The sequence below is a fragment of the Panthera uncia genome (assembly GCF_023721935.1).
Source record: "Panthera uncia isolate 11264 chromosome A3 unlocalized genomic scaffold, Puncia_PCG_1.0 HiC_scaffold_11, whole genome shotgun sequence".
In the NCBI taxonomy this organism is placed as follows: Eukaryota; Metazoa; Chordata; class Mammalia; order Carnivora; family Felidae; genus Panthera; species Panthera uncia.
Window position 1 is genome coordinate 15,958,771 of NW_026057578.1, and position 21,774 is coordinate 15,980,544.

The following is a 21,774-nucleotide window of genomic DNA, read 5'->3' on the forward strand; positions in this document are numbered from 1 at the left end:
TACCTCTGCGGTTGCAGCCTTTGGTGGGGGGTTAGTATTATCCTGATTACAGAGCCTAGGAAAAGGGGTTCTCCTCAAAACACTCATTTCTTTTTTCAGAAGGTGCATTTTCCCTAGAGCTTCCTAGTTCATTCAACATGTGGGGCTCAGAGGGGGATAGGCCACACAGCTTTAAAAAATAAAGGAGGGGGCAGATCCAGGATGCTAACCCAGATTTACTTTATCTCGAAAGCAAGGTCTTTTAGCCACCATCACACACACACACACACACACACAAACAAATGCCCAGCTGTCCCAGGACAGCAATGTTCTTTTGTTGATGCTTGCTACAAATCTGGCCATAGGAGCTCTCCTTTCTCTGCCCAGCCCAGATCTGTAGCTTAGTCAAGAGAGTCACAAATGGACTGAAGTCAGATGATTTTTTTTTTTTTTAAAACAATCCTGAGCTCTAGTTTTCTCTTCTATCCTCGGAGATAACAATATTATTATCTGGAACAGCTGTTGTAGGAATTAAAGTAATAGGCATAGAACATCCATCCATCCAACCATCTATCCATCCAACCATCCAACAAATGTGTGTTGAACACTTGCTTTGTGGTGAGCACTGCGTACAGGTCGGGATGAAGGGGCATGAGGCCACCCTACAAAGTACATAGACCTGGAATACGTGAGAGGCTGTCAGGTTATATTATTATAGTACTCCCCTGGGAGAAATGTGGGGGGCCTTCTGTTCATCCTTAGCCTTGGCTTGTGGCCTGGGGCTCTCCTTCCGCAGCAGCTGACTATCTGGTCCCTATGCAAGACACAGAATTGTTCTGGCTACAGGGTCAACCAAGTCTTATAATTGTGTTTCAACCTTGGATGGAGCACCTAAGACATGCCTAGCCCTTCAACTATGCTATCTCCTCTCACTGCACCACCTCTGTGAGATAGGTCCATTTTCCAGGTGAGGAAATAGATTCAGAGAGGGGAAGTAACTTGCCCAAGGTCATACAGCTGGTATGCGGGATGGATCCCCAGGCTATTTTGGGTTCCTTAGCCTCTGCTCCTTCCACTATAGCACAAACTTCTGTTTGGTGGTGGGTCAAAGAAAGATCCCAGTGGACCAGTCAGGAGACCAGTCCTTGATTCCTTGAGGCCATCTGTCCTCAGCTAATGACAATATTAAACAATATTTGTTGAGTCCTTATCATGTGCCTGGTGCCTAGGGCTTACACCCTTGGTCTCCTTTAGTCCTCTATGAGGGCCTGTAAGACATCCTATCTCCACTTGAAAGAGAAGGCAACTGAGGCACAGAAATGTTGAATAATTTGTCTAAAGTCACAGAACTAGAGCCTGGATTCCAGAGGCCAAACACTATGCGTGTTTGTGTGATTTAAATCTCTTAACAAAACGCACCTAATTTTTAAAAATCCAAAATGTGCAAGAAAAGGTTAAAAAAAAATTTATTGAACCTCCCTCCTCAGAAACACAACTCTGTTACCAGTCTCTTCCTGTCTGTCTACTGGCTTTCTATGCAAATACAAACGTGTGTGTACATATACATGCGAATATCCGTTCTGTTATCAGAAATGTAAAATGCTACACACAGTGCTTCAGTTTGTTTTTTTCACTTAGTGTAACCTGGAGGTCCTTCCCTATCTGCAAACAGATCAGCATTTTTGCTCCTTCAACAATGGGCTAGCATTCCTTGCTAAAGATGCATCACGCTGTGTTTACCCATCCTCTACGTTTGCTGCGTTACCTCCAGTATGGAGTCACCCCAGCCACAGAGCCCAAGCTTTCACCTTTCAGTGACACGTTCTTCCCTGGCCTTGCTCCTAAGTTTCATACATCTAGCAAGAGACCATTCTTTTCCGACGCCCCACGCCCCACGCTGTGTTGCTCGACTTGGCTTCCCTTTGGTGAATTATCCAGAGCTCATCAGAGCGGCCTGCCCCGCCCTCCCCCGGGGTCCCATCCGCCTAGACCGTGAGCCAGCTCTGTGCTAGGCCCAGCAAGGCTCCGGTCGGCTTCCACTCGTCCCTGGCAAATGGGTTGGTATTTCCAGCCCCGCCCTCTGTGGAATTTTGGAAAGACCCTTGGGACACGTGCCCAGGAAAGCAGTCTCTCTTGGCCGAGGCGAAAGGAGCAAGCCCCTGCAGGGGGGCTCCTACGGCCCCTTCCAGCCCTTCCCAGACCAAATCTGCCATGCCTCTGGGACGTTAGCGAAGCAAGCCACATGCATCCCCTGAGGTTCCTGCCATTCTGGAGGAGACCCTAGAGAGTCGTTGCGTTCCTTGGAAAAACATAATGGGGCGTCCCATGGCCTCCCAAACTTGACCACGGTCCTGCCCTGTCCAGTCCTCCCCCCACCCGACCCTTGGTCCCACTCACCATAGGGACTCTCCACTGGAGCCCCGAGGGGCGCGTTCACACTGACCATGGCCGAGCCCACCCAGCCAGAGACGCGGGGGCATGGAGGAGCCGGGCCCCACACACAGCGGCAGCAGGGCCACCGGGAGCCAGTCCACCAGGAAGGCAGTGAGTACAGCCAGCTGCCACCGCCTGGTTATCTTATTGATTCTTCTAATCACCCAAGGTGGGTGGATATGTTAAAGAGTAACCAGTCACTTAGGGAACCTGCTGCTGAGGACTGTCACTGTTACCATGGCAATGGCAACCTGGCCAGATCCGAGGTCCACTTGGGCCCCAGTCCTGCTCTCTGGGGTTGGGGGGCACCTGGAGCCAGATGTAGGGGACATCAGCCCCTCACCCCAACTTGAGGTAAGGGACTGGCCAGGAGGCGATGAGGAGGTGAGAGTCCAACCTGGGTTGGGTTTTATGACTCCTCATAATGGGTGTGGCATTGTGGCAGGAGGGAGGGGTAGCAGAGAAAAGGAGGGGAGTGGAGGACTGTATTATTGAGCACCTACTGGATGCTGGGAGTAGCACACAGGTATTGCCACATTTAAATTAAGCCTCTGTGAGGAAACTTGAGCCACAGAGAGACGTGGCCTGCCTGTAATCTCACAGCTGGTGACAGAGGAGTTGAGTTAGCATTACAAACCACAGTCTCCCCTTCATCGAATATATATTTACTGAGCACCCACTGTATACCAGGTCCTGTGCTAGACTCCAGGGATACAGAAACAAGCAAAGCAGGCATCAGCCCTGCACCCATGGAACTTGTGGACGACTGGGGGAGATGGGCATTCATCAAACGATAGTAAAGATTATTGAAAGATATTATGACACAGACCTGATTACAAACCGGTGAGCGTGATGAGGGACGGAGAAACACAAACCAAATGGCAGACTCTGCCCACCCCCTCTCCTGGTCCACTGGTCTTCTTACTCAAAAGGCAACTACTGCTGAAATCTGCATTCTGTTCTCTGACGGCAGAGCCCTCCTACATCTCAGCTCTCTTGCATGCACACCTGCTCCCTGGCTTCTTTTGGAGCAGTCCCTTTTCTTTTGTCCCAGCACTGTGCCCAGTGGCTTGATTTGGGATTCTGAAATCACCAGCTTCGACAGACCCCTCCATGCCACCCTGAGCTTCTATACTGTTTCCCTTCTTCTGGCTTGTCTAGTCTCTACCTCTATTTCCAATCTTTTTTTTTTTTTAATGTTTATTTATTTTTGAGAGACAGCAAGTGGGGGGGGGTGCGGTGAGGGGGGACAGAGAATCCGAAGCGGGCTCTGTCAGGTCAGCGCAGAGCCAGCCCGACATGGGGCTGGAACTCACAAACCGCGAGATCATGACCTGAGCTGAAATCGAGAGTCAGATGCTTAACCGAGTGAGCCCCCCGGGCGCCCCTCTGTTTCCAATCTTTTCACTCCTCGCAACTTTTCCTTTCTCATCCTCAGCAGGAGGAGACTACCTCTGCACAGAGAAGAAGCCTTAAACCTGGACATGCCCAAACGCCTCACCCAAATTCACCTGCACCTCCTTCACCCAGATCCACCTGGTCTGCACCTGCCTCTTCCCCCTGCTCAGGAACCCCCCGTGAGCCCGTGGGGCTTCTCCTACATATTTGACCTCTCCCTCTTTAGACTTTTAAAATCAACTTTCTGTTGAAAGTATAATTTACATATAATCAAATGCACTCTTTTTAGGTACACAGTTTCATGAGCTTCGGTAAGTGTATGAACCCATACAGAACATTTCCACGACCCCCCAAAACTTCTCTTTGTTCCCCTGCTGTTAATCCTCCAGCACCTCCCTCTCCACGCAACACTGACCTGCTTTCTGTCACTCTACATTAGATTTGTCTTTTCTAGAATATCATAGAAATAGAATCAGGCAGCATTTACTCTTTTGTGTCTGGCTTCCTTTGCTCAGAATGTTGGTGAGATTCACCCACATTCAGGTCCCCTGGTACTACTTCCTAGTCCACTGAATAGATACTCTGTAACTGGTTCACCCAGTCACAGGCATTGAAGTTGTTGCCAGTCTGGGGCTATTGTGAATTACACAGCTACATATAGTCATGAACAAGCCTTCATGAAGGCATATGTTTTCATTCCCTTGGTTAAATTTCCAGGAAAGGAATTGCTGGTTGATCAGGTAGGTGTATGTTTAATTTATAAGAAACTCTCAAACTCTCAAACTCACCAAAGTGGTCAGACTTTTGTATGAATACCATTTTGTATTCCTGCCAGTGGGGTAAGAGAGCTCCTGTTTGCTATATACGCTTATCGCTGTTTATTGTTGTCAGTCTTTTTAACTTTAACCATGTGAGATGATCTTTCCTTTTGCTTTCACTTGTTTTAAACTAGTTTTTTTTTTTAATGAAAAAAGTAATACGTTCGCGTATTAAAAATGAAAATTGTGCAGGGGTGCCTGGGTGGCTCAGTCGGTTGAGCGTCCAACTTCCACTCAGGTCATGATCTCGCGGTTCGTGGGTTCAAGCCCCACACTGGGCTCTGCGCTGACAGCTCTGAGCCTGGAGCCTGCTTCCAGTTCTGTTTCCCTCTCTCTCTGCCCCTCCCCTGCTCACACTCTGTCTGTCTCTTAAAAATAAATCAACGTTAAAAGAAATATAAAAGAAAAAGAAAATTGTGCGAACAGCATATGATGAACAATAAGCCCATCTCCTATAATACACATTCTTGTTTATATTTCTGGAAATTAAACATATACACACACGTACACACTGCTGTGGACTGAATTGTATCCTCCCCAATTCCTATGTTGAAGCCCTAACCTCCCAATGTGATTGTATTTGAAGATAAGACCTTTAGGAAGTAAGTAAGGTTAAATGAGGTCATGAGGGTGGGGTCTTGCTTTGATAGGATAAGTGTCCTTCCAAGACTGGGGGAGGACACAGTGAGAAGGTGGCTATCTGCAAACCAGAAAGACAGTTTTCCCCAGAACCCAACTATTCTGGCTCCTGGATCTCGGACTTCCTGTCTCCAGAACCATGAGAAAATCGTTTTCTGTTGTTTAAGCCACCTGACCTATGGTATTTTGTTATGGTAGCCCAAGCTGACTAATGCATAGACACAAATGTAAATGCATAAAATGCACGGGAACGTGTTAAACACACTCTAATGCCACTTGCTCCTTTCTCCGCTTGGTATCTAAGGGCTATGTCCGTCCTGGCATACCTACCTCATTCACTTGAGTATTGATCCAGTTGTGTGAATATAATTGATTTGACTAGTGTCCTCTTGCTGGACATTTAGGATGTTTCCAGGCTTTTGTCACTACAAACAGTGAATGTCTTCCTGCACAGGTCTTGAGCCGCATGTGGGGAGTATATCTATAGGAAATTTCTAGAAGCAGAATCCTATCAATACTGAAATATGCTATAATATCTCTTTTATTAAAAAAAAAAAAAAAAAAAAGCCTTCCAGGGCACCTGGGTGACTCAGTCGGTTAAGCATCTGACTTTGGCTCGGGTCATGATGTCACGATTTGTGAGTTCAGGCCCCACGTGGGGTCTGTGCTGACAGCTCAGAGCCTGGAAGCCTGCTTTGGATTCTGTATCTCCCTCTCTTTCTGCCCCTCCCCTGCTCGTGCTCTGTCTCTCTCTGTCTCTCAAAAAATAAAATGTTAAAAAAATTTTTTTTAATAAATAAATAAATAAATAATCCTCCCTTAATAACTTCCTTCCCATCTCTGCCACTATATCACCTCTCTCCTCCCTTCACTGCTGAACTTTCAAAATAGTTGCCTATACCAGGGCTCTCTTTTTTTCCCGTCTCCTGTGGCACAGCCCACTTCAGTCTGGTTTCTGTTCCAACTGCCCCCTACACACACACACACACACACACACACACACACAGTCTTCCTTGGTGGAAGAGGTGATTTCTTACTGAAGCATTCAAAGGACATTTTACTGCATTTGACAGTTGACTCCTCTTCCGTTAGCATCCACACTACTATAGTTTTCTGGATTCCTTCCTTCTTGACTGTCTCTTGACATTTCATGCTTCTCCACCTGTCTTTAAATACTAAAGTTACTTGGAGCTTAATTCTAGATTTACTTCTTGTTTTTCATTCTGTTATCTCTCCTCCCATAATCATATCCATTACCATGGCCTCAAGGCCAACTGTATACTCATGACTCCCAATTATGTATCTTCAACCTAAATTTCTCCTCTGGAGGCCAGATTCATATATCCAACTGGCTTCATCTACCTCCTAGATATCTCCACTGGTATGTTTCACAATCTCAAATATGATATGCCCCTATCATTGCACTCCTGGTCTTCACTTCCATCGAAACTCCTTCCCCTAAATTCCCCATCTTGATAAAATGGCACCCTTCTCTACTCCACTTTCTTCACACCCGCACCCAACCACTACAAAATCCCCCTGCATTCCACTTAAACATCTCACAAAGGCATCCACTTCTCCCTGTCTCCAGTGCCATCATCTTGGTAGGAGTCATCCTCATTTCTCACCTGGATGACTGAAATAGCCTTTCACCCGGATCCCAGGATCCATTCTGACCCTGCCAAGTCTATTCCCCTTGAATGCAGCCAGAATTATCTTTTCAAATGCAAATCTGACATGTCCTCCCACTGTTAGAATCTTGTGGTGCCTCCCCCTTGTCCTTGAGTGAAGCTCCAAGATTGTGCCTGACTTGGCCCCTGCCTCTCTTCCCAGGATCAGCTTACTCCCTGTCCCTCTCACCCAGCGGGCGTCTTTTAGAACCTGACAAAGCCCTGTGCTCTCTCCCCTAGCTTCCTGCCCCCTTGTCCTAATGGGAGCCTGTAATTCCCTGTTCTTCTCCCAGATGGCACTTACTTCCATTACAATAAAGTATTTGCATTCATCTTCTGTTTAATGCCTCCCTGTCACACTGGAATTACAAGCTCTAGGAGCCTGGGAACATTATAGATCTCAGGGGTCAATAAACATTTTCAATAAAGGGCCAGAGAGCAAATATTTTGAATTTTAGATATGCAGTCTCTTGCAACTACTCCTGTCTGCTGTGGGACCATGAAATCAGCCATAGACAATATAAAAACAAATGAGCTTGGTTGTGTTCTAATAAAACTTTATTTATTAAAAACAGGCAGTGGGCCGGATATGGCTTGTGAGCCACATATATTAGGGACCACTGTGCTCAGAGCTGACACTTTTATAGTACTTACTATATACCAAACACTGTTCTAAGTGCTGTCCATGTATTCATTCATTTAATGTTTTAAACGACCTCATGAGGCAGATACTATTAGTGTCCCCATTTACAGATGAGACGGGCACTGAGAGCTCACAGTAATCTACCCAAGCACACTTAGCTCTGAAGTTAAATTTGAGCCTCGGCAATCCGGCTCCAGAGTCTATGCTCTTAACACTCTCAGCTGGTGAATGAGCAACCAAATGAGGTCGGGGTATGAAAATCTTCAAAAAGTAAAATACTACAGAGGCTTCAATGTTCTTGCAGATTTCTTGCAGGAGAAAGTGGGAAGCACTGTTGCCCTTCAGTGGGAACAGCAAAGTAACAAACCAGGATGCTATGGCAACTCCTCTCAGCCTGAGCCCTCACCCTGGGTCTGCAGGGTCCAGGGCTTGGCTAGCATCAGCAAGCCCAACCTGCTCATTTCTTGGTCAGCGAGGGCTCTGCTCAAGGGCAGTTTCATGAGAGGGAAGCCCGGGAGGTCACCTGGAATTCCCGCCCCTACAATGTCACTTTTTGCTTAATCGTCCCTACCTTTGTCCAGTCTCTGAGTTTCTCCCTTCTTAGCTGAGAAGCAGAGAGCAAATGGGTTAAGACATTGGGGTTTTGAGTCACATAGAACATATTCAAATCGAGCTTCTTTAGCCTCAGTTTTTATGTCTGTAAAGGGCAGATGGGAACAGTGCTTATCACTTAAGATAGCTGTGATAATTCAATGAGATTGAGAGTGTACTAAACAGTTCATAGATGCCAGTGACTGTCCTTGCCATTCTTCTGGTACTTGGGACACAGGAAGGCAATGTCAAAACAACACAGGCTTTGAGAGCAGATGAAGCTGAATTCAAATCCTACGTCTGCTCCCTACTAGCTATATAACCTTGTGCATACCTTTTAATTCAGGGGATCTCATGCCACTTAAATTTCCAGAACATTTTGGGAAATTGGCATAGGGTGGCAAGCCTTTTCCCCCCAACATAAGGACGTTAATAATTTTTTTAGGTTTATTTATTTCTTTGAGAGAGACAGACACAGCACGAATGGGGGAGAGGCAGAGAGAGAGAGAGAGAGAGAGAATCCCAAGCAGGCTTCACACTGTCAGCACAAAGCCTGATGCGGGACTTGAACTCATGAACTGTGAGATCATGACGTGAGCTGAAACCGAGAGTCGGGTGCTTAACTGACTGAGCCACCCAGGCGCCCCAATATTTTTTTTAAAAAACTAACATTTATCATCACCACTGTTTTACAAATGAAAATACTCCATCCAAAAAAAAAAAAAAAAAAAGTAGGAAGGATATAATCTGCGAATAATAAACTCACAACAGTGTACTTGTTTCCCTTCACCTGTTTCCCGCATTTGGAAATGGGCACTCTTCCTAAGCCTCACTTTTCCCACCAGTAAAATGGAACAGTAATACATACACATGCACTTGCACGTTGATCTATTCGTCATGCCTGGCACAAAACAGGGGCTGAGGGGCCGTTAGCCCCCTCTCCTGGTCTTCCTCTGGAGCTGGTTTTGCCCTCACTCCATCTCCCCCTCCTCAATTCCCTTCCTTCCTTTTTTGACCCCTTCTGAGACCTAAGAGAAGGAGGAACCAGAAAGAGCCACCACATCAGATCTCAAAGGACTTTACTGGGGGCCCGGGACAGAGGGTGGAGAGGTGTTGGCATGCACAGGTCGTGGCCTAGGTGGGAATGACCAGTGGGAAGAAAACTCACTCCATTCAGCACGATGTAAGGAGTCTAGGGAAAGGGGCTGTTTTCCATCTAGGTCTTTGAATGGCGTGTTCTCTGGTCAGGCAGGGAGTGGTCCCCAGCTGGAGGGCAAGGTCTGTGGGGGAGATTTTACTATCTCTGGAAACAAAAGGACTTTTGTGTGTTATGATATCTGGGTGGAGTGGGGCGGGGAGAGGGGAAATGGTTTATGGGAATGAGAATGAGGCTCTATGGGATGTGGGGGAGAGAGAGAGAGATAGACAGACCAACATGTGGAGTGGTAGAGAAAAAGACAGGCTCAGAAGAAGACAATTCTCTCAGGCGGCATGGGCTGAGCTTTGGTTTTGCACTCCATCTGGGCACTCAGAGAGGAGTCAGACAGCCTGTAGGGCATGTCAGGACCTGAGCCCCCAGCTGGGTGCCCTTGCAGACAAAGTGTGAAGCCATCAGTAGGTCACCCCCTCCTCTGAGCCTCAGTGTATCCATCTGTAAAAGGGGAGCTTGACAGGTGGCTCCAGTAACACGCAATGGGAGTGAACCACAAGTCCTCAAAGTTTGGCTGTTATTGAGTGAATGAAAGTGGGTTTCAGGCTAAAGATCGTTTCAGAAATACTCTTCACTGGATGGACAAAGACCTGTGGGTTTGGGACCTGAGAGTTGGCCAGGCAGCCCCATCTAGCCCTGGCTCTCTGAGCACTGAGTCAATGAAAGATATGGGCCTCTTTCCCAGAAGTTGGAGAGAAGAAAGCTGTAAGAAAGAAAGAGAAAGAAAGAAAGAAAGAAAGAGAAAAGAAAAAGAGAGAAAGAAAGAAAGAAGAGAAAAGAAAAAGAGAGAAAGAAAGGAAGGAAGGAAGGAAGAAAAGAAAAGAAAAGAAAAAGAGAGAGAAAGAAAGAAAGAAAGAAAAAGAAAGAAAGGAAGAAAGGAAGGAAGAAAGAAAAGGTTGTTTTCTTCAGGCACATGCTGGACATTTTGGGAATGGAAGGAGTCAGGAGGGAAAATTCAGATCAGAGGAGTGAACCCAATTATGTCCTTTAAAAAAACAATTATTCTTTGACCTGGTCTTTGGGAAGAGATCCTCTGGAGGAGGCCAGAGGCGCCGCCAGGACCCTGGGGAAATTTAGAACCACAGAAGCTTATTGGATTTGAGTCCAGAGAAACACATGTTGCTGCTGCAGGTGCCTTGGTAACTTGGGGGACAGGCAGAACACGGCCGCCCCATCTTGTATGGTGCCTCGCCGATCCAGTTGCCCCTGGAAGAGAAAAGGTCCCAAGGAGATGGGGACAGAGAGTTATGTGAGCAACGTTCACACAGGTTTCCAAATCCCAGCACCGCCACTGACTGGTTATGCGACCTTGGGCAAGTCACATCTGTAAGCCTTGGTCTCTTCATCTATAAAACCAAGAGAAGACTTCTCTCTCTCACTGGGATGCAGCGAAGATCAAATAAGGGAGCCCTGTGTGCACGCACCCAGCACCATGCCTGGCAAATAAGCGACTCTTCAGTAAGTGCTGGGTTTCTTACTTCCTCCACCCCACCTCCCATCGCTGACTCAGGCAACTCTGAGTTCTGGTCTGGGATTCTGCCCAGCTGGTAACAGAATAAACCACGTCGTTTCTTCTGAATAAAATAAAGAAATGAGGGGCACCCGGGTGGCTCAGTCGGCTGAGTGTCCGACTCTTGATTTCGGGTCAGGTCAGGATCTCGCCATGGTGAGATCAAGCCCTGCGTCAGGCTCTGCACTGACAGTGCCTGCATGAGATTTCTCTCTCCCTCTCTCTCTGCCCCTCCCCGCCCCTCCTTCTCTCTCAAAATGAATGAATGAATGAATGAATGAATAAATAAATAAAATGGTATCTGCAAAAATGTGTGAACACTTTATGACCTTCAAAAGTGCTGTGCAAATAGAAGCTAGAATAATCAGATGATGAGTATAATTCAATCATGGGGGCACATGCCCTTGAAGCCTCATCATGGTCACTGCTGTCCGTTTCTTCAACAGCCGGATCCCAAATCCATCCTACCTGCTCCTGAGTTAGTCCTTTCAAGAGACCATGATGGCCTTTTGGAGGAAGTGGGATAGGGAGTTGATTGTTCAGTGTTTACAGAATTTCTCTTTGGGATGATGAAAAAGTTTGGGAAGCAGATAATGGTTATGGTTGCACAGCATTGTGAATGTAACTAATGCCACTGAGCTGTATGCTTAAAAATGATAAATGGTAAATGGCAAAACTTATGTTACACATATTTTTAAAAAATTAATAATGTGGGGCGCCTGGGTGGCGCAGTCGGTTAAGCGTCCGACTTCAGCCAGGTCACGATCTCGCGGTCTGTGAGTTCGAGCCCCGCGTCAGGCTCTGGGCTGATGGCTCGGAGCCTGGAGCCTGTTTCCGATTCTGTGTCTCCCTCTCTCTCTGCCCCTCCCCCGTTCATGCTCTGTCTCTCTCTGTCCCAAAAATAAATAAAAAACATTGAAAAAAAAAATTAAAAAAAAATTAATAATGTAACAATATACCAAAACCCATTGAATTGTACACTTCAAATGGGTGAGTTGTATGGTATGTGAATTGTATCTCAATAAAGCTGTTAAAAACAAACAAACCACTTTCACCACTTTCTCTTGCTCAAAAACTTTTAGTGGCTTCCCATTGCCTGTGCAGGGGTTGACAATTTTTTTTTTAGTGTTTATTTATTTATTTTGAGAAAGAGAGAGAATGCACGCATGAGGGCATGCATGAGCCGGGAAGCAGTAGAGAGAGAGAGAGAATCCCAAGCACGCTCTGCATTGTCAGTGCAGAGCTCCATGCGGGGCTTGATCTCATGACTGTGAGATCATGACCTGAGCTGAAATCAAGAGTCAAACACTTAACCAACTGACCCATCCAGGTGCCCCAGGGTTGGCAATTTTTTTCATGTAAAGGGCCAGATAGTAAATATGTTAGGGTTTGTGGGCCGTATATCTCTACTGCGTTGAAACCAGCCCTGGATAATATGTAAATAAATGGTGTGGCCGTGTTTCAATAAAACTTTATTTACAAAAACTAGCAGCACGCAAGATTTTGGCCATGAGCCATAGTTGGCTGACCCCCCCAGCTCACAGAAGCACATGTGCAGCTTTTGGGCAGGTGTTCCAGACTGCTCCAACAGATCTAACTTACATACCCGCTCTTCCCCATCCCAGCCCACAGATTTTTCTTTTTCTCCCTCCTCTTCTCAAGGCCTAAAATCATTCCCTAGCTCTTGCTCATGACTGCCTCATCATCTCGCCACTGTTAGTTAACTTTGCCTTATTTTCTCGCACTTCATATGAATACTCATTGTGGGCAGAAAGGATAACTTTTATCTCCAAAAGTGATTGTTGAACGACTGTAAATAAAGTCAGCCAAAGTGCTTAGAGAAGTATGCATTTCTGGTTTTATATGGAGTTCACTCACTTATTCATTCAACAAACACTTCAGGAGCAGCTATAGGGCACCAAGACTTGTGCCAGATGCTGTGAGTCCATAGTTTTCAAAAGGTGCTTCTGGAAGTTTGGGGGCAGTGTGGGGGGGGGGGGGGGGGGGGACACCTGGGGGTGATGGAACAAAAGTCATTCTTTTTTTTTTTTATTTAATTTAACCACTGGGGAAAATTTTCTGCTTTTAAAAAAGGAGGTTGAAATCATTGTAGTAAAAGGATATAGAAATGAATTAAGTCTATTTCGAAGAGTTTATAACCTAGTTATAATCGTGGCCACCATTTACTAAGCATGTACTGTGGGCAACTATGTGCTGTGATGCTCTGTGAGGTAAGTAGGATTAGTCCTATTTTATTTAGGGGCAGAGAGAGAGAGAGAGACAGGGAGACAGAGGATTCAAAGCAGACTCTGCGACGAGAGTGGAGAGCCCAATGCGGGGCTCAAACTCCAGAGATGTGAGACCATGACCTGAGCCGAAGTCAGACTCTCAATCAACTGAGCTACCCAACTGCCCCCAGGATTAGCCCTCTTTTAAAAGAGGAGAGTGAGGCCTGTAGAGATGAAATGCCTTATCCAAAGTCCTCATATGCACATGGTAGAGCTGGACATTAAACCCAGGTGTGGTCGCAGCAGTAAGCATCAACATATATTCTGACATTATCATGAGCCCGGAGGTGTTACCTCCGGGTAAGAACTCTAGGTAAAGGCTCTAGAACTTAGGGTCAAATCATTTATTTCTCTCAGTAATAACGAGTAGGTACTATTTTATTCTCATTTTGCAAGTGGAGAAACAGGCATGGAGAAGTGAAGTTAAATCACAAATTTGAACCCTGACAGTCTTGACTCCAGATAATACAAATCTTAACAATTATGCTGTTAATGCTGCAAAAGTTTGATGTATCAGCAAATTGGAACAGCCCCTTAAGCCATTTGTAACGAAATTTGCTTTGTATTTTTGTGTCTGATAAAGCTGGGCTGATACTTTGTTAATAGATGTCACCATTAACAGGTAAAGGGCTTGAGAATTTGTGTTCAGGCTACCAATGACTTCCAGAATATCAGAATAATGTAGGAGACAGAACATAGGACTTGAGGAACACCTGGGTAGCCCAGTTTGTTGGGCTTCCGACTTGATCTCGGCTCAGGTCGTGATATCATGTTGTGTGAGTTTGAGCCCTGCTTTGGGCTCTGTGCTGGCGGCATGGAGCCTGCTTGGGATTCTGTCTCCCTCTCTCTCTGCAGCTTGTTCTCTAACTCTCTCTCTCTCAAAAATAAACTGAAAAACAAAAAAGAACATAGAACTTGAAATCAAGACTTGTGTTTCAAACAGCTCTGCTACCTCCTGGCTTTGTGACTTTTGTAAGTTACTTAACCTCCCTGATCCTCAATTTCTTACTCTTTTAAAAAAGGAAAAAAGTTTCCCAGTATCACTCCCATTTTTTCTTCCTTCTTTCTCTTTCATCTCTTCAATGAGATAACGAGGTGAAAAATATTTTGTAAATGGCTAAGGACTACTTGAGAGTAAAAGGTGATTATCAGCATGTGATTTTGAAATTCTAAATATTATGTTTACTTAGAATTTGTTCTTGTTTTTATTTATTTATTTAGTTAGTTAATGTTTACTTAGTTTTTTGAAAGAGAGAGAGACAGAGCATGAGCCAGGGAGGGCAGAGAGGGAAGGAGACACAGAATCGGAACCAGGCTTCGGGCTCCGGGCTGTCAACACAGAGCCTGACTCAGGGCTCAAACTCACAAGCCATGAGATCAGGACCTGAGCCAAAGTCAGATGCTTAACCAACTGAGCCACCCAGGTGACCCTGTTCTTGTTTTCATATGAGAGTCTGTAATGTTGGCAAATTTGTATAGTGTAAGTTGGATGTAACTTCCATTCCTCTTTCTCCATGTTTTCAAGAGGCTTACATACGAAGGCCACTCGTGACCTCCCTCCCACCAAGCTGATTGGAGAGTCTGGAGGAAGGAACTGAGTGTGCTCGTTCTAGTCTTCCTCTCTTTCCCTTGGGATCTGCGTGGCTGCAGGGAGCGTGTGTTCTCCGTTGCTCTGTTCCTGTGACGAGCTTGGAGGGGCCAGCAATACACTTACTGGAAGAGGACTGCGGTTGTCAGGTGTCCCCAGTCAGTCAGTGTGCAGGTTCAATTTGAGAGTGAGCTATTTGCAAGCCTGCTTGCCTGGCACATCTCAACAACTTTCTCTGCTATTGACTTCATCAGCGCAGCTGCCTATCCACCTGACTTGGTCCTCTGTCTCCCGATCACTTTTGCGATTTGGGTAAAGAAAAAGAATTATCAATTGGCTCTAAAACTACCAAGTTGTATGGTTTTGAGGTTTCTTTGAATTCTGCCCATTCCACCTTCAGGGTCCACCCCTGTGCCCCACGGCCCCCTGCCTGGGGGCTGCACTTACTTAATGGCGTAGTTGCAGACCAGGTACACTGCCTGACGCCAGGTGTTGCCCCAGACGTTGATGCTGCCACAGGTGTGGAGGGCACAGCCCAGCCGATTGGAGGATGCCCACACCATCTGAGGAAGGACAATGACAGGGGAGGCTTTGAGAAGAACTCAGGGGGGCACAGGCCCCTTGGCACGGGGAGGCTCCTGGCTGTGGTTCAGGGTGTGGGAATTACATGAGGTCTTTCTGGGGAAGCCATCTGCCTCCTGTTCCTGGAGACACATTGTGCTATAATGTTACTCAAGGTTTTTGTTTTTTTACTACCACCAACGGTAAGGAGTGAATTTCCAATTGTTAGTGCACAAAATACACACACACACACACACACACACAGCTGGAACACAAGTTTTGTGAACCCATATTTAATATTTTCATGTGTGACATATGCTAATATTTTCTATACTGTTCTATTAATTTTCTTTCTTTCTTTGTTCCCTAGTGACTACCGCTTGAAAATCATTATTGTGTTAGAGTTAAAACACAAACTTTAGAGTTAAACAGCCTTGGATCAGAATCTCGGCATCACTAGTGTGTGGCTTTGACCAAGTCATTTCACCACTCCGCACCTCAGTTTCTTTGGTAAAGTGAAGCTAATAATGTCCTCTGGGATATCAGGGAGGACATTGTCTAGGCCTCATATTTCCTAGAGGGTCTCCAATGTAGAGTTTTGACATTAATTCCAAATGAGTCACAGAGAGATAGACAGACTGAAAGAAAATATTGGTCCTGGGGCACCTGGGTGGCTCAGTCAGTTGAACGTCTGACTCATGATTCCAGCTCAGGGCATGACCCCAGGGTTGTGGGATCAAGCCCCGAGTCAGGCTCCACAGCCTGCTTAAGATTCTTCCTCTCTCTCCCTCTGCCCTTCTCCCCCACTCATGCATACTCTCTCTCCTTCTCTTTCTCTCTCTCTCGCTCAAAAAGAAAAGAAAAGAAAAAAGAAGAAAAAGAAAATATCGGTCCTGTGATGGGAATTTTCAGTCCCATTTCCTACATTACATGGCATTATATTTTTATGTGTAACAAGTGGTAACATATTCAATATTAACACTCAAAATATACTACAATTTTGTCATTTTATTTTACCACTTTTTTTAAGATAGTGGGGTTCTTAGAATATACTAGAAAGTGTTTGGACCTATTGAATTCAAAAGCATTCTTGAACTCGTCAGACCACACATCTCCATTTTGGGGGTCAAACAATCTGGTCGGGCCCATGCAAGACACTCAATGCAAGATGCAATTAGCTGAGTTCAACATACACACAACCTTCCAGGAATATGCTTATTGTGTGAGAGGAAGTCCATAGGGCCTCTGTTCTATTTATTTATTTTTTCATGTTTATTTATTTATTTTTGAGAGAGAGAGAATACAAGCAGGCAAGGAGCAGAGAGAGAGGGAGGCAGAATCTGAAGCAGGCTCCAGGCTCCAGGCTCCAAGCTGTCAGCACAGAGCCCAACACGGGGGCTCGAACTCACGAATCCAGAGATCATGACCTGAGCTGAAGTCAGACGCTTAACCACCTGAGCCACCCAGGCACCCCCTCTGGTCTATTTCTAATTTCTGTCCCACCACATTCTTTTTCTTCTAGGCTCCCAGGATTTGTTCTCCCTCGGCCCTTCCTCCCAACAAAGGGGTACCTGGGTATAGTGGGAGCAGACAGGGCCGCTGCAGCGCCAGGGGCAATGTGGGCGACAGTCCCTGGGGGCAGGAAACGAGTAATGCCGCTTCTCCTCAGACCAAGACTTGACGAGGTCCACCACCGAGCGGTACCTGGGGAGGCAGAGCAGATGGAAGGCACACTGGCTGGGGAATGGAGGAGCTACCCTGCCGCCACCACCGTGCTCCGTGACCTCATCGAGTGACCGAGAGGACGAAGGGAAAAATGTCACTCACCGGCCAGAATGGATGGACAGGTTCTGGCCCACGTGTCTCATCAGCTGTGAGGGCCCGTGGGCCCAGATGCACTGGGTGGCCCAGGCCTCGGCAGACCTGGCCAGCCGCTCGTCCCAGACCTGGGGAAAGAAAGGCCATGAATTTCCCTGGGGCCGGGGCACCGGTGTGGGCGGGGAGGAGGGGGAACCACTATCCCAGCGGTGTCCTGAGATGGGCATTGTCCTGGTCCTGTTTCTCCTCCATCTGCTTGAAACCCTGTACCAAATCCACTGGACAAATCAGAAAACTAAGAGTCAGAGAAGGCCTATGACATCAAGGTCAACAGCAAGTCCACACCAGAGCCAAGATCCACCCTGACCTCCCACTCCTCGTCTGGTACCCACACCCACTCCCGCCTCTGGACTTCAGGCTGGGGGCTCTCGGCTCTGAGCGGGCTCTGTGGTGTTTGTGCGGGAGTTCCTAGCAGTCTCTGGAAGTGACTGAGCCCAGGGTGATGGGGAGGGAACTGGTTTATTATTTTATTTATTGTATTTTTAAAATGTGTTTATTTTAACATTAAGCATTTTGAGTTCAAAAGGTTTTTTTTCCTGAATAGTGAAAACACGCACAAATTTAATATGTGAGATGCCTAAAGGAGGAAAAGTAGAAAGTTTCTCATTTTTTTTAAAAAAAGTTTTTTTAACGTTTATTTATTTTTGAGACAGAGAGAGACAGAGCATGAACGGGGGAGGGTCAGAGAGAGAGGGAGACACAGAATCGGAAGCAGGCTCCAGGCTCTGAGCCATCAGCCCAGAGCCCGACGCGGGGCTCGAACTCACAGACCGCGAGATCGTGACCTGAGCCAAAGTCGGACGCTTACCTGACTGAGCCACCCAGGCGCCCTGAAAGTTTCTCATCTTAATCCTCGACTTCCTCCCCCACCTGTCCTGCCCCATAGAGGCATCCTCTTCCAGAAACACTCTATTCCTGTACAAGTATATATACATGAATATACATGCATACATATAATTATATAAGTATATGTAAAATATATGATTATATATAATACATATAATTATATAAGTATATATATAATTATATAAGTGTATATAAATATATAAGTGTATATAATGTATATAAGTGTATCTATTATAAAAGTTATACATTTTATTGACAAATGGCAGCTAACCAGACCTTCTATCAGGTTCCTGGCTGCTTTTGCTCAACCAAACAGGTTATCTTAGTGGCTATTCCACATCAACACATAAAGAATAACGCCCTCCTCCCTCCCAACAGCTTCATAATTTTCCAATGTGTGACTGCTGCAAGTTTTATAACTTGAAAAAGGACCACTTTAAAAAAAAAATACCAGTTTCCTTCCACTCTGACTTCCTAGGATTCTGAGATACTATTCATTCATTCATCATATTTGTTCACTCAGCAAATACTGAACAATATTTCTAGGCACCCAGAACTGACAGTCTAGCAAGGAAATGAGACATTAAACAATCATTACGATCCCGGTGGGTGTGAGCATGTGAAACAGGCGACAGGAACTTTTGGGGAGGCTGTGGGAGAGAAAGGATTCCTTGGGCAAAGGATACTTAGTCAGATGCCTGTCCTGCGGGCAGAAGGCAGCTAGTGAAGAAGTCACAGGGATAGCAAGAGAGGGGTCCAAACATGTTTCCAGGGTTGTCCAACTGACACTCTTAGGGAATGCAGAGGAATGTTTCCTTCGTGCACCAAAGGGGTAAAATGAGGGAAAGAGCATGCTAACATCAAACCCACATCCACTGACCCTGCTGGGGTCCATGGTGAGCTGTTTCACTCTCTCTGTTCCACCACGCATGCAACAATTAAACACTCGTTGGGATGAGTGCCTTACACACACGCTGGTGCACAATAAATGTGTCATTGTTTGAAAAATGGAGGACCTTCCGTGTGCCAGCCCCTGTGCTAATAAATGAATGAGTCAGTCAATGAACAAATAAATGACTCCCCCACCTCTAGCTGCTTGCCGTTCTGGTTCCTATCCCCGCCCTTCCCCAACACCTTATGCCTACTTGACATTGTATTACCCATTTGTTATGTTGTGGATGTTTGTTTTCTATCATCCCCATGAGGGAAGACACCTTTTCCATCCTGTTCTCAGCATCTCCATGAGGCTTAGCGTACTGCCTACCTCTGAGCAGCGGTTACTACCTAAGTGAATGGACACATTGCAAAAGCATAGGGATTTTCAGGCTGTTGAGAAGCACATGTTTGTCTTGGAGCGGGGAGACTGGCCATCTCTTTCTGTAAAGAAATCTGTGGGTGGGCTAGAAGCCTATCTCTCCAGGCTGGTTTGAGACAAAGGTCCTGGGGGAGGGACTGTGATAAAGAGAAAGGTCCCCTCCTCCACTCTGAGAGTCTGGCTTCTGCGGGGCTGGGGTGACAGCCGCTGGTCCTGCCTCCTTAAGGGAACATCTCTCAGCTTCTGCAGCTGCTCAGCTGCCAGTTTTCTTCAGCTTGAGACCCCAGGTACCAGTCCCCGCTGCTCCAAACTCTCCCCCCACAGGCCTGCTGAGTACAGTCTGTGAGTGTCCATCAGACCCCTGCCGCAAAGAGACAATAGCATGGACCGCTCCAGCCACCCACCCCCTGCAGACCCCAGCAGGGAGCCAAAATCCTTGGGCAAGGTATTGTGTTGGTTAAGACCACAACCTTTCGCAGCAGGCTGACCTGGGTTAGAATCCCAACCAGATGACCTTTGGCAAATCTCTGACTCTCGGTTTCTTTATTTGGATAAAGGAGACTGCAATCTCCACGTTGAAGGCAGAGGAGAACCCTCAGGGTTATGTGTAGGTGAGGTGCAGGCACACAGTGGATGCCCCATAAACAGCAGTCTGCTGACCCCACTTCCCAAGACAACCTGTGCGCATGGCCTTAGTGTCCTCATCTATAAAATGGGGAGAGGAATTCCTGCCCTTTGCACAGGACCCAGACACCGAGATACTGGCTAGTGGGGCCAGGCTGGCAAGTGGTCCAGCCCTTCCAGAACACACTGAGTTGACTGACATTTGCTGGAAAGGGCACAGGGGAAGGCACGGGAACTCACCATATATTCCATGTTGGCCGCAGGTGGGTGCACACTGGCCCGGATGTGGTTGTGATAATCCAGTAAGGCACTCATGTCCCGGGCAGAGATGTGGCGCTTCCGCCGGTAGCGGGGCACCCCCAGGCCACTCAGGGGCCACACGGCTGTGCCCTCGGTCCGGGCCAGTGCCAGGGTGGCATTGGGCATCAAGGCGTTCACTGCCTGGCCTGCCCAGAAGAGCAGGCCTGCCAGGCCCACGGTGCTGGGCAGCAGGGGCATAGCTGGCTGGAAGGGTCACGCGTCACCTCGTGCAGTCAGCGCCGGCTGCCTGGAGGGGGTGGGCATGAGGGCACCAAACCCTGAGCGTTCTCCAGCACTGCCACCCTGAGGGTGCTAACTAACCCCTGGGAACTTGGCAAAGATCTCCTGACTCAGCTCTAGTCCTGATGCCCCCACACCCTGTCCTCCCCACCCCAGTGGACTCAGTGGATCGGGCGATGGAGGGAAATGCCCGGACAGCAGCTAATCCTGATCAGGCCGTGTGATACAGATGGAGCTAGCATCAAAGCCAGGGTCCCATCCCACGAGCCCAGGAGACAGACACCTGTCCTCTCCACCCCGGACACCCTCTTCACCAATCCTGCTCCAAGTGGGCTCCATCGATGCCCTCAGAGGGCAGGGCCAACCTTCCCCGGAGCATACTGCCAGGCCCTGTCATCCCTGAATTGCTGTGTTTTGGGGGTTGAGAGTGAGACACAGGAAGAATCGGGTGGCAGAGGAGATGGAGGAGGATGAGGCAGAGAAAAAGAGAAGCAGAGAGGAAGAAAAACGAGAAGAGACCCAAGAGTCGTCTGAAAAAAAGATACAGAGAACAGGGATGAAGGAAATTGGAAGGTGGAAAGATAAGGAGAGAATGGGAGACAGTGACGGGGGAAAAAGAGAAAGAGCATGGGAGAGACAGAAGCAGAGGGAAAAATTCTGACAGGGGAAAGAAGAACAGAGAAGACGAAGGAGAAAACAGTTAAAGAGAAGACAGCCAGAGAGAGGCGTGCGTGCGGACGACCACGCAGCAGGCTTCCTAGGGGCGCGTACCCAGGCTGGGCAGCCCAGGCGGGTTGCAGCGGGCGTAGAGGAGGCAGGGACCTCTGCAGACACCCTGGCCCGCCTGGCAGCGCCGCGACTTTAACGGTCCCCTGGGAGCTGATGGCATCTGACGTCCGGGCCCCACAGCCCCCTCCCCTTCCAGCCAGGCCAGGCTTGGACCGAGGCTCCGCCTGCCCGTTTGTGGGCTTTCCTCTCCCGCCCTCTGGCGCCTCTGCTCTTCCTGCTTCCACCTGGGGTGTGCAGGGCTGGGCTGAGCTGCTGGTTGGGGTAGGGATGTGACAATGGCAGGGACTCCAGGAGGAAATAGCACCCCTACCTTAGAAACCCCAGATACAGAGGCTTTTCTCTGCCTTCCAGACCCCAACATTAAGGCCACCTTGCTTTGGGAGAGTATTCTTTGTTTTCCCTACAAAGCCGTCCAGCCTCAGAGTAGGCAATTAACTTGGTCCCATCTAATGAG

General features: G+C 47.4%; 3 protein-coding genes across 5 annotated transcripts in view; all 3 read right to left on the reverse strand.

The window, feature by feature from the left end:
- HNF4A (hepatocyte nuclear factor 4 alpha) overlaps positions 1–2,792 on the reverse strand; it is a 58,303-nt gene extending 55,511 nt beyond the window's left edge. For 2 of the 3 annotated variants that reach the window (XM_049650733.1, XM_049650732.1), the window contains exon 1: positions 2,377–2,791. Coding sequence is in view for 1 of the 3 variants with exons in the window: in XM_049650729.1 (XP_049506686.1) it covers positions 2,377–2,425 (49 nt within the window). In the remaining 2 variants the exon portion in view is untranslated. Of the gene's footprint in view, positions 1–2,376 lie in introns of all 3 variants that reach the window. The other variant, XM_049650729.1, reaches the window with a different exon arrangement.
- Positions 1–21,774, reverse strand: part of PKIG (cAMP-dependent protein kinase inhibitor gamma) — a 409,002-nt gene that overhangs the window by 225,345 nt on the left and 161,883 nt on the right. The window lies entirely within an intron of this gene.
- R3HDML (R3H domain containing like) lies at positions 10,455–20,489 on the reverse strand. The gene is made up of 5 exons (XM_049650749.1): positions 20,232–20,489; positions 17,156–17,274; positions 16,900–17,032; positions 15,215–15,330; positions 10,455–10,587 (listed from the first exon to the last, which is right to left on the reverse strand). The coding sequence occupies exons 1-5, from the start codon at positions 20,487–20,489 to the stop codon at positions 10,455–10,457; spliced, it is 759 nt and encodes a 252-aa protein (XP_049506706.1).